At 34.9% G+C, this 16720-nt stretch overlaps 1 protein-coding gene across 1 annotated transcript in view; it reads left to right on the top strand.

Moving 5' to 3' along the window:
• Positions 1 to 16720, top strand: part of LOC126968051 (protein sprint) — a 331292-nt gene that overhangs the window by 60657 nt on the left and 253915 nt on the right. The window contains exon 3 of the mRNA XM_050812833.1: positions 1222 to 1289. Coding sequence (XP_050668790.1) covers positions 1222 to 1289 — 68 coding nt within the window. The remainder of the gene's footprint in view (positions 1 to 1221; positions 1290 to 16720) is intronic.

Here is a 16720-nt window from a genome sequence, read left to right as displayed (position 1 = left end):
CATATTTTTGGCTAGTTCAACAAAGAGAATCTAAATACTACGTAATAAGAAGTGGTACTCCCTAATAAAGGTCATCATTTAATCAAAACAAATCTTATAACTATATTTACAATACTACGACTACATAAAATTAAAACTATCATTACGTGGAAGCGCACCAAGAATACTGGCAGCATTACCCCGTTGGATAGCAAGGCTGATCCGTTGACCGAAATAGCTGCCAGCACTTGGGTTTCCAGTAGCCTTATTGAACTCCCTAATTAAATTTGAAATTTAGTTTAGGATGAAACGTGCAGTGATTAGACATCAGTTTTAAATAACAGTTATTAAAGTATCGTAATTGGCGACGAAGTATATTCAAATTCAAATTCAAATATTTTTATTCAAAATAGGATTTATAATCACTTATTGAACGTCAAAATCTACCACCCATTCAAAAGAGACTGCCTCAGACCTGAGAAGAATGGGCGCAAGAAACTCAGCGGGCTTTTTTTTATATAAAATATGGATTACAATGTAATATCGTACAATAAACATTAATAATTTAAGAGCCTGAGGGTGTTCGCTTTAATCCCAGTCCGTGGTGTCATTAAGAAAATCGTTTATGCTATAATAACCTTTCCCACACAAACGTTTTTTAACAATTCTTTTAAATTTCGTAACACATTTGTTTTGTACATTTTCTGGGATCATATTGTAGAAGCATATACATCGCCCAACAAAAGACTTACTAACTCGACCCAACCGAGTAGTAGGCATAACAAGTTTATGTTTGTTCCTCGTGTTAACATTATGAATGTCACAAAATCCGGCTAAGTTTGAAAGCGAACAGTTGCTTAACGGCCATTTTCAATAACCTATCTATCCTTAGTTTAACTTACTAGAGGTAGACAAATCTTTCCTTTTACGCTTAATTACATTCCAATAACCTGTTGACGTAAAGCATTCGACTATAACTATATTGGACATAACTATGGACAGATAAGATCTTGTCTTTAAACGGCGGTGACAGCACGGTATCCGTAACTAGTTACTTTATTGAAAACGGCCGTAAAACGGATATCGCTTATCTCCGTTTCTTTCAAGATTATAGGCGTCATCAGTCAAACTATCAATGACTGCACGTTTCATACAATCGAGTGAATCGATTTTTTCATATTGTTGCGCTAAGCTAAGTTTAATATTAAAGACTAACAAATAACCAATGTCTTTTTTTTTCAGTTGCTGAACACACTGTCAACAGATTTGGATGACATGTTGACAGAAATATGCGACGACAAGAAATCCAGGTTAGTGGCATGTCATTTTCACTTCAATGTCAAGGAGTTATTGACTACCAACCAACCGTACCAAAAAATAGTCAACAGATTGGTTCATCTTTTACCTGCCCGTCCCATCCCTTATTTTCATTAAAAAAAAAGTAAACGGTTGTCTTTTTTGGTTATGATAATGGGTTTGCATAATATTACATGACTGGCACTAGTATAGTAAACATTGTGTAAAAAAGACTATTTTAGTATTATCTATTAGTGTTATAGATAATAGAGTACGCCTTTATGATATAGAGTACAATCCCCTATTTTAGAGTTCGATTGACAGCCCTAGTTTTAACATATGGATATAGAAGGTGCTATTTTATTGAAATTCAAACATTTAATTGATACGAAATTATAGTTATTTTATTTATATCAGGTATTTGAGCGTTATTGTGCTTGTTCTATATTAAAATATGGTAGAGCTTAATTAATTAATTGGCTTCGACCCACCCACCCTGGATTACCCACCTACATGAATTTAACTAAATTTTGTGATGTAGGTACAATTTTAATGTAATGCAATTATTAAGTAAAACAATATAAACAATATAACAAACAAAAAGTTTAACAGAACATGTGGCACGTCAACGTCACACATTGTTCGAGACTGGCTCGAGTACGCCCACTTGAACGTAGTATTCGTTGACGCACTTTGCGACTACATCTGCGGTATCTAGTTGGAATCGCAGCGGAGACCAATTCTTAATCTAAGCTAGTCATATTATAAGGACTATAGATTTTTGTCAAGTGAGTGTCAATCACTAGAATATTACGAACTAGTTTTATTAATATTGTAATTTACAGTAAGTTTCATTCAAATTCAAATCAAATATGCTCATTCATTTTTTTTATGACAGTAAGGGACGAGACGAGCAGGACGTTCAGCTGATGGTAATTGATACGAGCTGCCTATAACTATTGAAAAACCCAAAAAAATTCTGAGCGGCACTACAATTGCGCTCGTCACCTTAAGACATAAGATGTTAAGTCTCTTTTGCCCAGTAATTTCACTAGCTACGGCCCTTCAGACCGAAACACAGTAATGCTTAAACATTACTGCTTTACGGCAGAAATAGGCGCCGTTGTGGTACACATAATCTAGCTGGCACCTGTGCAAAGGAGCCCCCCACTGTGCCATAGCAGCAATATCACAATTTATCTTATTATTCTTACCTAAACTAACAACGGCTACATGTCATACAATAAACTTTTATTCATAGAATGTTAGATTGAAATCAAAACATGAACACCTCGACATTGTTGAAACTTGTAACGAATCCGTTTTCCACCGCCAGGATTACCCGAAGCCACACGGGTGAAATTCAATTATTACCTTTGCTTTCAATTTGTCTCCGATGTTCGGACAATCCCAGATAAAAAAATATGCACATCTAGGTTTTAACCAGGGTTGCCAACTTTTATTAGAAGTAATAGAGTGTATCTGATTTCAAAGGAGGTAAAAAAAGATTATTACGGACTTCCAAAAAAGAGTACCTATCATTTGTTTTACTGACACACTTTTTACACAAATTATCTTGCCCGAAGTTAAGCATATATAGCCTGTGTTATGGGTTACAAGACAATGATATATTTAATACAATATACTTACTTAAACATACATAAATTCATATAAACATACATAAATACATTTTAACATCCATGACTCGGAAACAAACATCCATATTCATCATATAAATGCTTGCACCTACCGGGATTCGAACCCGAGACCTATAGCTTAGTAGGTAGGATCGCTAACCACTCGGCTATACAGGTGGTCAAGTTTATATTTTGACAAAAATGTTTTTTTGTACTTTTCGTTAACATATTAAAATTAAGTTCACCAGTGGGGAGGCATTGATTATGGGTACCACAACGGCGCCTATTTCTGCCCTGAAGCAGTGTTTCGGTCTGAAGGGCGCCGTAGCTAGTGAAATTACTGAGCAAATGAGACTTAACATCTATTGTCTCAAGGTGACGAGCGCAGTTGTAGTGCCGCTCAGAAGTTTTGGGTTTGTCAAGAATGCTGAGCGGCACTGCATTGTAATGAGCAGGTGTATCAATAACCATCAGCTAAATGTCCTGCCCGTCTCGTCCCTTATTTTTATTTAAAAAAAAGTAAATAGTTGTCTTTTTTGGATATGATAATGGGTTTGCATAATATTACATGACTGGCACTAGTATAGTAAACATTGTGTAAAAAAGACTAATTTAGCATTATCTATTAGTGTTAGTATAGATAATAGAGTACGCCTATATGATATAGAGTGCAATCCCCTATTTTAGAGTTCGATTGACAGCCCTAGTTTTAACATATGGAAATAGAAGGTGCTATTTTATTGAATTGCAAACATTTACCCCATTCTTCATAATAGTCTGCTAACTTAAATCATTGCTAATTCTCACTCTGTCTTCTTCTATTGACCTTAGTCAGAATGAGAAAAAACACTCCTAAGCAGCTGTTTAAAGTTAGCGGACCATTATGAATAAGGGAATTAATTGATACGAAATTATAGTAATTTTGTATCAGGTATTAAAGCGTTATTTTGCTTGTACTAGATTAAATGATAGAGCTTAATTAATTAACATTAATTGGCTTCGGTAACCCACCCTGAATTACACAAAATTTTGTAATGTACTATTTTAATGTAATGTAATTTTTAAGTAGTACAATAGAAACAACAATTTTATATCAGTTATTTAAGCGTAAGTGTGCTTATTGTAGATGAAATGTTAGAGCTTAATTAACATTAATAAGCATATTTTACACAGTCCCGGATTATACCCCTTCATGAACTTTACTAATAAACTATGGCGTACTATTTTAACGTAGTGCAAACATTTTAAGCTAAAGGAAACACAAGCAATTTTATATTAAACTAGCTGACTCGACAGACGTTATTCTGTAGATAAACAAAAAAAAAAATACTGTTTTATAGGAATTTGCCAATAATATTTCAAAACATCAAGAGTTATTTCGTAAAAAATGCTCCCTGTTGTTATGATGAAATCGTTCTATAGCGGAACTGTCAAACCGTGCGTTACTAAATACTCTCATAGCAAATATGTCAATACAAAAAAAATATTGAAAATAAAAATAATTATGGGTCCCAAATCAAAAAACTATCCTATCTCTCGGTTTGTACCAAACTGCACACCATGAAGTAATCCCCATTAAAATCCGTTCATTAGTTTTGGAGTCTATCGCGGGCAAAGAACGTGTCACGTAATTTGTATATATAAAAGATTTACTTTATACAGGAAAGTTTATAATAAAACATGAGGTAATTAAGAAGAATAGAAAAAAAACTGCAAAAATGTATAATTTCGTTTGTCTACTTCTATTAAACTCCTTTTTATTAGTCCGTAGAACAATATTCATTATACTGCGAACTAAACGAAATAATTTGTTTTTGTTTAGTTTAGTAATTAAACTTCCATGTAGGTATGTGGAGTAAACAAGATCAGCCGTGTTCCGAGCCAGTGATATGGATAAATGGACAATTGTATTGATAATACGCATGAATCACTTAAATGAAAGCGCCATGCGTCACAAATCACGCGACGTTCCGGATACACGGAGCGATAGTCGACGCACCTCGCCGAGGCTGCGGGGATGGAGGTAAAAAACAATAGAATGTGATTGACTAGAAGGTCTGTAGATACATATTATGCAACCGAATTGAATATGTAGGCTCCATGTGTATTTGTTTTTAAAAAACTTAAAAACGGAGCAGTTTTTTAAGTCGTTTCATATTTAACCTCTTTAAGCTTTTGGTTAGTGCTATCAGGGACCAAATATGACTTTACCTAATAGCATTCCATTATTAGTAATAATAGTATTAGGTTGTTTTTTGGTTAATTACGTTTTATTTGTTTTTCTTATTTCGTTTCTACCTTTAATAATCTCCGGGTTTCTATACCTACCCATACTATATCGACATGAAATCTTATGAAATGGAATTGTATCAAATAGACAACAAGGAACATCCTTGAGAGACGTACCTGGGTATTGCAGATATACTATATATAGCTACGCATCTATGGCGATGCGATGCACTAAGGTTTAAATTTAAATTTGGAGTTTAATTGAAGGTATATTTTAATATTACCCGCTGACCCAGCAAACGTTGTATTGCCATATAAAGTAATAACGAAAAATCAATAATTAATCTTTTTGGGGTATAAAAAATAGATGACGACCGATTCTCACTACTACTCACTATATGTTACATAAAATTTATCGTACTATAATTATTATTGTATTCGATTGCCATCTTGCAATCCTTTATTTTACCTTTGTCACTACAGAATTACATGACAGGGAGAAGTAATTTTAAACTTAGAGTAACTTTTCATTGCGCTTAGGTTTTAATAAAACAATTACGGCCTCACAAATAAAATTGGCATAAAGTTATAACTAAGCATAAACCAAGAATATTTAAAATGTTTACAAATAGACATGTTGCATACGAATAGTTTGTTCGGACGTATAACGTTTCCCGCGTTTATTTACAAGGCAGCTTGTCATTAGGAAAACTTCAGAATTATCATCGTATTGACTGTGTTGTCAACGATAATGTTAACATTCTGTTATATAGAGTTCACATAGAGTTTACATATTTCTCCTTGGCCGCAGAAACTAAATGTCTCACTAGTCTAGCTTGCTAGCTAAACAACCTCGCGTCGGTAATGTATGCGTTTGAGAACAGAACACAAAAGGGGACACAAAAACCAATACTTCTCATTTCTGCATATATACATTTACACCTCGTGATCATAAAATACACCCAGTACGCAGATTTTCACATAAAATCTACGCAAATATACCCAACCCCATCGCATTATGCGTCCGCTATGTTATTTACATAATACAGCTGATATTGTGAATGTAAACTAAATCCAACACATTCGTTTGTGTATTCATATATTCTTTATTTTTTACTGGTGTCTATCATATATTTAACGATTTAATAGGCACTTTATTTTTCTGTTTATTTTATGTGTAATGTTTACTCGAGATAAAAGGTTTCGGGTCGGATTATTGTTGAATCATTTGTCTATAAATAAATAAATAAGCCACTTATTTCTTGCTTTTACAAAGTTTTTTTAAATATTGTAAGTAAATTAATAATTATAACTAAATTTGTTAGCAAGAAACCTGGATTGGTAAAGGCCTCATCCAAAGATGCCCACGAGTCTCTATCCTGTGCCACGTCTATCCAGTTAGGGCCAGCTGTCCGTCTGAGGTCGTCTTCCCATCTGGTTAGTGGTCTCCCTCGGCTCTCTCTTGCCCGCTGGGCCGCTCCAAGATGTTAGTATCGCAGTCCATCTCTGGTCTGTACATTTGTCTATATGGTACCACAAATGCAAGTAAATTGCACAATGCAGTGTCAACTTGTGAAGAAATTATATTATCTATACTTATAATAAAACTGTAGAGATCGAATTTCTGTACAAAGAAGAAAAATGTTCCGAGACTATTTCCCTTCTTACATCCCAGGGGGAACAAATCCTGATTTTTTTAAATTTTTAGTGTCTCTGTTTGTACGGGTAAATCTCTGAAACGGTTGGACTGATTTTTATTGAAATTTAGCATCATTGTACCTTACATACCCGGTCAACATCTTAGATACTTTTTATTGCGGAAAATTAAAGAGTTCCCCTGGCATAGTTATTACCTATAGCAACTTATACAGCTCAGCACACAATAACTTATGCACCCTTATGTGACGGTCAATATTTTAGAAACTTTTCATCCCGGAAAATTAACGATTTCCTGTGGGATGGTTAAAAATACATGACAAAGTAGCAGTTAGGAGAGTACACATCGTATGACTCATACACATCCTAATTGTGATACTTTTTGACAGTACCTTACCTTTACTGAGAGAAAGTTTGACTATAATGCAAAGAGAATTATCATTAAAGTATATAATATGAGAGGGTGGACACCACGAATTAAATTAAATTAAGTTATTTATTCATAATCGTTCATAAATTTTGTGATCAAATTTAATTTGTGTAATTAATCCCAGAAATAAGGCTTATCACTTCACTTTAAAAAAATAACAAATTGTTTAGATTTGAAAGAGCGACATCTCAAGTCAATTTCCTAATATGCAAATATTGGGGTTGAGCAGGTTATCAATTGTATAGTAAATCCTGTAGATGAAACCACAACCTGAGAGTTGAACAAGACATGCAAGTTTTATCAACGATACGTCACTCTAACGGTTGGCTCAGTGGAAGAGCGATTGGAAGGCGAAAGGTCGTGGGTTCGAGTCAAAAATTCTATACTAGTGTGTAAGTATATCGCAAGGTTGTGACGTAAAATAATCGTTCGAAATAATTGTGCCTACTTATGTGTCGCCGCTTGTAAGTCTTGTTACGTTAAAACTTCTGATATATTGAATAAATAACAATGGTTTTATAGATTACTAGCTGACCCAGGAACAAAAATTTCCATATAAAGTAATAAAAAAAAATTGTGGTATATAAAATAGATGCAACCGATTCTCAGACCTACCAAATATATCATATATATATATTGTTTTCGATTGCCATCTTGCTACCCTATAGCGGATTTGTAGATGGAACAGAATAATATAAAAATAGTTATAGATCGTAGAAGGGTGAAAATAGAAAATTGTATCTATTTTACAAACAATAAAAAAATATATATTTAGGGGTGTGAAAAATAGATGTTGGCCTCTACAAAACCGGGACAAGAGAATTCTATATATTAGATTTTAGAATTTCTTTGTAATGATTGCTATAAACACCATTGTTTAGTTCACTGCAGCTCTGCGCTATAATGATACTTTTGACATGAGATCGTTAAAGTTTGTAGTTCGATACAAAAAATGTTATAACTATAACAGAAATCCGAGGTTGGAGCTAAGTTTTATGAAGAATAAAATTCTCCCCGCTTCCTCAATAGAAACTAGAGCGTCGAATGTTCTCGAAAATTGCGGTGAAATAATTCGAGGGGTGTTTAAAATAAAAAACGGGAGTGCAAAATGTTTTTTACTGCGTAATACGACTTTATTAAAATATTTAAGACGAAACTTTAACGTAAATTTCCCAAAAGACACTCACTGAGGCCCCTCCACACCCCTTGGATATGAAAGTTTCAAAAAAGCGGCGCGGGAAAGATAAATTAAAAGTCGTAGTAAACGCGATGTCAGCTTGAGTGCTTTTATGGGTTTACAGGCAGAGGAAAAGATTAACACGCTTCTTAGGGTTCCGTAGCCAAATGGCAAAAAACGGACCTAATGGATTCGTCAAGTCCAGCTGTCTGTCCGTGTATGTCTAAACCCATACTTGGGGGTATCTATGGATAGGTTCATCTTCAGAAATGATATTGAGGTTTCTAATTTATTTTTTTCTAAACTGAGTAGTTTGACTGAGACACTTCCAAAGTATTTTATTTGTGCCGCCCTCCCCATTTAAGAGAATGATAAAACTAAGATGTACGATGAGGTATGATGTACATTACCATGTAAAGTTCCACCGAAAGTTGGTTTGAACGAGATCTAGTAGTAGATTTTTATAATACGTGTAAATGATGGGAGCTCATTTGCGTTGTATGATTTTGAGCAAAAATTTTTTGTCTTTTCCATTTAAATAATTTAATGACATTTGCATTTCTATAAAACTTTAATATAATGTTCCTTGGTGCTACGGAACCCTTCATGTGCAATTCCGACTCGCACTTGGCCGCATTTAGCAAATAAGGGTTTGCTTATATAAATCGTAATATGATTTAACTAAATATCATAATATGTGTATAACATTTAGTATGTATTCAATGTTACATATTTTATAGTACCATAAAGATTAGAAACAAATCCATATAAAAATTAATTTAAATTTCGAATTTAGAACTCTTTGGTAACCCGTTGTTATATTCAAATCATCCGTCATTTAATTCTATAAGTTGGCGCCATTTTGAAAAGATTGTGTAGCGCGATAAAATCAATTTGACGCTTATGATTTATTGATTTCTTCGTTCTATGATTTATTAAGATTATCATTGCAGTCTTTGATTATCATTTCATCATGAAGTCCTATCACCTCCTTGTTCAATGAGCCTAGTTGTAGGAATTTTACTGGTGACGTATTTGACGGACGTCCAGTAAATGCTTTATATTTACTGTTTAATCTGTATTTCCTTTTATCACGAAAAATTCTACAGTTTTTGATTAAGAACAACGCCAAGAACTCTTAATGAAATTTCTTTCAAGGGGCTTAATGAAATATTTTATTGATTTGCTTCTCTGTGTCTGCTCAGATGTGAAAAGCCTTTTGTAATATTACTTTTCATGATGGATCCAAGGCCTCCAGTACGTATAACTATTGTGCTCATAGACATTGTAAAGGAGGCCTTTTGTGGTTTGGCAACTTGTCTAGCTTGGCAATGCGCTTTTAGTTCTTAAAACCACCCCATTTCAGCCAACCCTAGTTCAGCTAGAGTAATGTTGAGAGCAATATCGATATATGAACATAACAGTTTAATCCAGGTTGTTGGATGTAATATTGTGCTGTAGTTGTGAGTTGGATATAATATTTATTTTTTAAAGATCTCTTAAACTTTAAAGGTTTGTTAGACATGGATATTTTTTTTTGTAATGTTTTATAGGTTTAAGGTTTTGGTCACAACATTACCAATTATTAAATTCAAACTGTTGTAATATCACAGTCCAATAATTTGTGCTCAAGTTAGACGGAATGTCATTTGTGAAAATATTACTGGCTCGGATGTGATTTGTGACGTCATAGTGCAGTAGGTACATCTAAATACAAAAGACTTAAAAATTACAAAAATAAACGTAAACAAAATTGAGGAATATTATTTTCTATATGTCACAAAGTGGTCAAAACTTAGCATGTTAGCTGGTTTGAAAACCAGCGCTGTTCTTCGGTTGGGCCATTTGGTGACGTCGCCTTAAAGATAATATATTACAATGTATGATTTCTTTTTTATCATGTTTTAATAAGTTAGACGTATATTTATATTTTACTCTCATAAGTAAATAAGTAATAATTCTATTGTTAAATCAATACAAATATAATATGTACATTCTTATTTTAATTATCGTATGATATTATCGACAACGTATTCGAGATCGCATCCCTATTTGACACGGTACTTTTGAGTGATTGCGAGCGAACTTCACAAACAATACCCGACGAGTCAATCTCACTGAATACACGCGTATGTACGAGTATATGTCACAATACCGTATGGCTTTTACTAACTCATTGTTTATATCGTGTTCGCTCGGAAATCGATGAACCTGTGCTTGATGTGAACACACCGAACATCGGCATTGTAAGTGAACAATAGAGCTATCTCATAAAACACGACACTATTAAAATAAACAGAGACACACTGCAGTAAAATGATGTACAAACGCAAACTTAATTTGAAGTAAGTAATTTAGTGATGCGATTGATAATTTTGCAAATATGTTTCGTAAGATTTCGATGATCTCTCGATTCTCAGCAAGATGTTCTGAAGGTAATTCATACATACATACACACACGCCTTGTTCCCATCGGAGTAGGCAAGAGACAATAGAATATAATGCCACTTGCTTCTATCCTTACAAACCTCACGCTCTTCCTCTACATTCATTACTCTTTTTATACATGCTCGCCGGTTGCGGGTGCTCCGGACCTTTCGAATGTTCTACGAATGGTCTCACGCGACCGACTTGCGACTAGGTAATTCATGCGCCCTGCATAATACAGATGCCATTTGGGAGGTTGTTGAAAAACCCATAAATTCAAGAGGAATAATAATACAAAGTGGCTTTTAAAATTTTGTTACTGGAGTAGAATCGAAGAAACAAAAGTATAGTTACTACCACTGAGAATCATCATTTCAGCTGGAAGACGTTTACTGCTGGACAAAGGCCTCCCCCAAACAGGGGCCTGCATTGGTTTTCTAGCAAGGTAGGCACTGTACATCTCCTCCTCCTCGCGTCGGTTTCCTCAGTGCTGAGGGTCGTGATCATCTCGACAGAGTACTTTTTTGCGTATTATTTGCCGCCATCTGCCCCTGTCGGAAGCAGAGTGTAAAGCGTCGTGGACAGTGGTTTCAAGGGCAGTGCGAATCTGATCGGTCCATCGCATGGGGCTCCTTCCTCTTGGTCTTCTTGGAGTGCCACTGTACATCTAACTAGTCGTAGTTTCCGCTGTACTCAGCCGGTATGACATAAGTTGTATGAAACGCTGCTTGCTTCGTATATATTTACCAGTGGGAGGCTCCTTTGCACAGGAAGCCGGCTAGATTATGGGTACCACAACGGCGCCTATTTCTGCCGTGAAGCAGTAATGTGTAAGCATTACTGTGTTTCGGTCTGAAGGGCGCCGTAGCTAGTGAAATTACTGGGCAAATGAGGCTTAACATCTTATGTCTCAAGGTGACGAGCGCAATTGTAGTGCCGCTCAGAATTTTTGGGTTTTTTGAGAATCCTGAGCGGCACTGCATTGTAATGGGCATGGCGTATCAATTACCGTCAGCTCAACGTCCCTTATTATCATAAAAAAAATGCAATCTGTAGACTGCCTACCGCAGGTAGGAAATTTACTTTAACATTAGTGCTATATTTATTTAGGTTTTTAATGAGGTAGTCATTGCCTAATTGCCTATATGATAGCATGCCCCTGCCCCAAAGATCTCTACGATGATGGGTCCTGCGCTGCCCTCATCCAACGTATTCCGACGAACTTGACCAGATCATCGGTCCATCTTGTGCAGCCCTACCAATACTGTGTCTTCCGGTATGTGGTCGCCATTCGAGGACTTTACTGCTACAACTGCAATCTGTCGGTCGAACTATTAACCAACTGAGAATATTATCATTCCTCTTGTAGTGAAAAAGAACAACGGCGATGTTAATTACATAATATTTTATCCATGACGGAGCTTAGAAACTGTTCATTCATTATGTATAATATAGATATATCTAAGTACGTAATATTGTTTCATCTCACAGCGGATATAAAAGCACAGATGCGCCGGGAAAAGTTTGAGGATACTTTCCCAATGGTTATGGTAATTGAAAACTGCACTGTTTTATAGTACTGTATTGGAAAATATTGTTCTTTGTGTGTTTTTGCTCTAGAATCGAGTAAAAATATTGAACAGCTAATTATCATTTGATTAAAACAATTTTAATGCTGTCAGAAAGAACTCAAAATATATAAATATCTGTATTTAGAGTCTCAAATGAGTATTATATTTTTTTTATGGAATAGGCGGACAAACGAGCGTACGAGTCACCTGTTGTTAAGTGATTGCCGCCCACAATCTCTTGCAACACCAGAGGAATCACAGGAGCGTTGCCGGCCTTTAAGGAAGGTGTACGCGCTTTTTTTGAAGGTACCCATGTCGTATCGTCCCGGAAACACCGCACAAGGAAGTTCATTCCATAGCTTTGTAGTACGTGGAAGAAAGCTCCTTGAAAACCGCACTGTGGAGGACCGCCACACAACCAGATGGTGGGGATGATATCCTAACTTGTGGCGTGTCGTGCGAAGATGGAATTCGGCGGCAGGAATCAGGTTAAACAGCTCTTCGGAACACTCCCCGTGATAAATGCGGTAGAAGACACACAATGAAGCGACTTCTCTACGAATTTAATTTAATAAATTAATTTAATTTAATTTAATCTATTTAAGCCGAATTATGATTAAATATAATCTAAAACTTCGAGTGCGTTATTTCGCATTGAATATATGACTTGGTTAAACTCAGTGATTCAAGAGTTAAAGTCGAACAACTGGACAAACACTCCGATTTCTCGCAACAATGTAGAGAAGCAGTTAAAAGTATGTCATTATATAGTAGGTATAAATATACATTTATACTAGCTGGCCCAGCAAACGTATTGCCGATATTAAAATCGCGATACAAAAGTAACTGTTGAATGGGTAAAAATTTGAAGTTGTATGTATTTTTTAATGCTGACTCATAATCAAACAAATTTAAAAAAAAATGTCAAAATATTTAAAAAAAAATCGTGTGGACCCTTATCATTTAGGGGGACGAAAAATAGATGCTGTCCGAGTCTCAGACCTACCCAATATGCACTCAAAATTTCATGAGAATCGGTCAAGCCGTTTCGGAGGAGTTCAAAGTTTAACACCATGACACAAGAATTTTATATGTTAGATAATCGCGCTCCCTAGGGAACTCTTAAAGATTTTGGCATAAAACGTAAGAGGATATAACATCTGTACTTCTGAGAACGTGCGTGAAAAAATCCATAAAGACTCAAACTTTGATTTATGAGTCAGAATCATAGATTTAGAATATACTAGCGGAAAAACTGACTTTTCAATGTGTGCGTTAGCCAGTGCTTTAGTATTCAAAATACAAGTACTAAAGAGCTTATGTCAAGCGTGGCTGACTGCTTACGACTTGTCATACAAAATCAGTTACAGTCACAATAGATTCGCTTTCTCTTTCTATCTTGCTGTCTTTCCGTTAGAGATGTTCTTCTGTCTCGCACGCTTTATATATGATACTGTAAGTCTATAGCACAATACAAGAATAGTAGCGTAACTTTAAATAAAATTTATACCTACATCTGGACTGCAAATTTTTGTTTGCCTTCCCAAGATTGCTTAGAGGTCGTGTAAAACGTGTGTATGTGTGCGTGCGTCGATTCAAGCGCACTAGTATGAAGTTAATGTATTATTCTATTACTGTAATGTGTCTAGAGATAACAAAAACGCCTACTCAATTTTTCACAGCAAAAACACGACAACGGAGATTTTTAGATTCTGGGACCGATAGATAATTACCATACTGCGATTTTTAGCAACACTTATATTTATGAGAAGATATTTTTTTATGACTATAACGGACGAGACGAGCAGGACGCTTAGCAGATGGTGATCGATACGCCCAATGCAGCGCCGCTCAAGATTATTGAAAAACCCAAAAATTCTAAGCTGCACTACAACTGCGCTCGTCACCTTGAGACATAGTATGTCAAGTCTCATTTTCCCAGTAATGCCAGACCGAAACACAGTAATGCCTTCACATGACTGCTTCAAGGCAGAAATAGGCGCCGTTCTGGTACCTATAAGCTAGCCGGCATCCGGTGCAAAAGAGCCTCCCACTGGAATATAAATATATAATATACAGTATATAAGTACAACACTTATACAAGCTCATGTTTGTACGGTAGATAGAAAAAGTATATATATTTATTTGTTCTGTCCAAGATGAGCCATCAAGAAGACATTAGGACATATCATTCTCCGTCGAAATTTTTTGCACATCTGGCGAGTTGCGGGCAATAATTATTTCCAAATTAACCAGGGTGGGGTGACCGCCGGCTGCGCTAAATTAAATCCAACGACAGCCATCGATGGACAGCGACCAACCGTTTACCCTACGTAATAGCACCATCAAAATCTACAGCAAAAATGTGTTGCAAATGGCGTCTGTTAGGGCCCGTTATTTATATTAATGGAGAAATATTTTGTGATGATGGCCCTTGTACGTACTTAAAGTTTTAATATCGGGCGGTGCTTGAGAATAATATTAAAATCACGAAGAGATTGTATTTTTAATAAACCTCGGACAAGGAGTATTCTTGTTTCTAGAATTGTTTTCTATTGTTCCGTCCTGAGTGGAATGAAATACAAAAAGAGACACAGAACAGAATTTACTGTTATTTTATTGTTTACTTGATTATGGAAATATTTTTCATAAGTAATGTTTTAAATGAATTCTGTTACAACTTTTATCAGTGCTCTTTAGTGTATAAGCCTTAGATTAAGATTTGGTCTCCGCTACGCCCAAGCGGGCGTACACGAGCCAATTTCGAACAATGTGTGACCTTGACGTGCCACATGTTCTGTTAAACTTTGCTAATACATATTTGAAACTAAAAAGCCGGGTTGAGTAGTAAAACTTTGTAAAAAAAGTGCTACAAGAAATAAGAAGATGCCATTGATCGTCAAGATGCCACGCACACAAGCATCTAATAGTTGTCGTTATAAAACAGCTATAGTTCTTAAGTAGTGTGGTATATAGTTGGATCGCAGCGGAGACCAATCCTTGATCTAAGATATAAGTTTTAAGACTATTAATAGAACTACAAACTATGTAATTTTTTTTGGGACCAAATAGCGACTAATTCGCATTAAACAAAAGAAGAATGACGTAAATCGGTTTATAATTCTCAGCGTAATCGGTGTACATACATAAAAAAACAAATCGAATTGAGAACCTCCTCTTTTTTAAAGTAGGTTAGAAAATGGTTCTCATACATTTTTTTTAATGAGGCGTTTATTTTGTGGAAATACATAATTATCTAAATGCTATGTACACTAAGAAATCATAGCAGAATTAACACTTAGATAGATAACTCATAACATTTAGAATTTCATTTTTGGTTTTTATTCTTGTTTTGACTGTTTATTTGTGCATGCATCTCAGAAACGCTTTAAACAACTAGTTTACGGTTTTCAGTGATGTATTGATTTCTTTATTAAAAAGGCTCACCAACTAGATATACAATTCATTATGACTACTTATATTGTAAAATTTCTTATATTTAATACTTATATATCTAACTTAAATGTATGCACAGTATTGCCTTCATTTATTATTGTAAGTTTAGCAATACTTCTACTATTGTAAGTTAACTACTGCTAAAATTGTAAGTTTATACACACAAATTATAAGGTTTCAAAAAGATATTGATGTATTAAAATTTATATATATAACTATGGAATTCACTGTTATATAATTTTGAAATAATTTGGATTAATTATGTTTTTAAAGTGATAACCCCTCACTTCTGAGATTAATTACACGAATAAAACTGAAAACAAATGCACGGAACGGGAGAGGTCGCGAGTTCTAGTCCCGCATCGTTCTTAAAATTTTGTTTTCAGTTTTATTTGTATAAGTTGGATTGGTGAATTACAGCCATAATTGCTTCTGAAAAATCGACTGGTAGATATGTACTAATACGAAAAGGATAAGGTAGTACACATAATCCAATTTTGGATAAAAGTATTTATTTGGAAAGAAGGATGTATTATAGCAAACTACCAAGTTACAATCAATATTTGTTTACTTACACGAATAAAATTTGAAAACAAAATTTTATGAACGATGCAGAACTCGAATTTGTTTACTTTATTGCAGTAAAAAGCCGACATCTGCGCCGGTAAGACTCTTGTTTTGTGTACAGACGACTAAATAAATTGTGAGAGATTTTCAAAAGCAATATATTATTAAACTGTCTTAAGTATAAGCAAGGAAAATCCTCATATTTTCCCATTTTAAGCTGAAGCACCGACTTGTTCAAAAACAATTCACGGGAAATAAATTCTGCTTTCTTTTTATATTCCTGAAGCAAACAGCG

Source organism: Leptidea sinapis, chromosome 14 (genome assembly GCF_905404315.1).
Source record: "Leptidea sinapis chromosome 14, ilLepSina1.1, whole genome shotgun sequence".
In the NCBI taxonomy this organism is placed as follows: domain Eukaryota; kingdom Metazoa; phylum Arthropoda; class Insecta; order Lepidoptera; family Pieridae; genus Leptidea; species Leptidea sinapis.
This window is presented reverse-complemented; position numbering and strand designations above follow the sequence as displayed.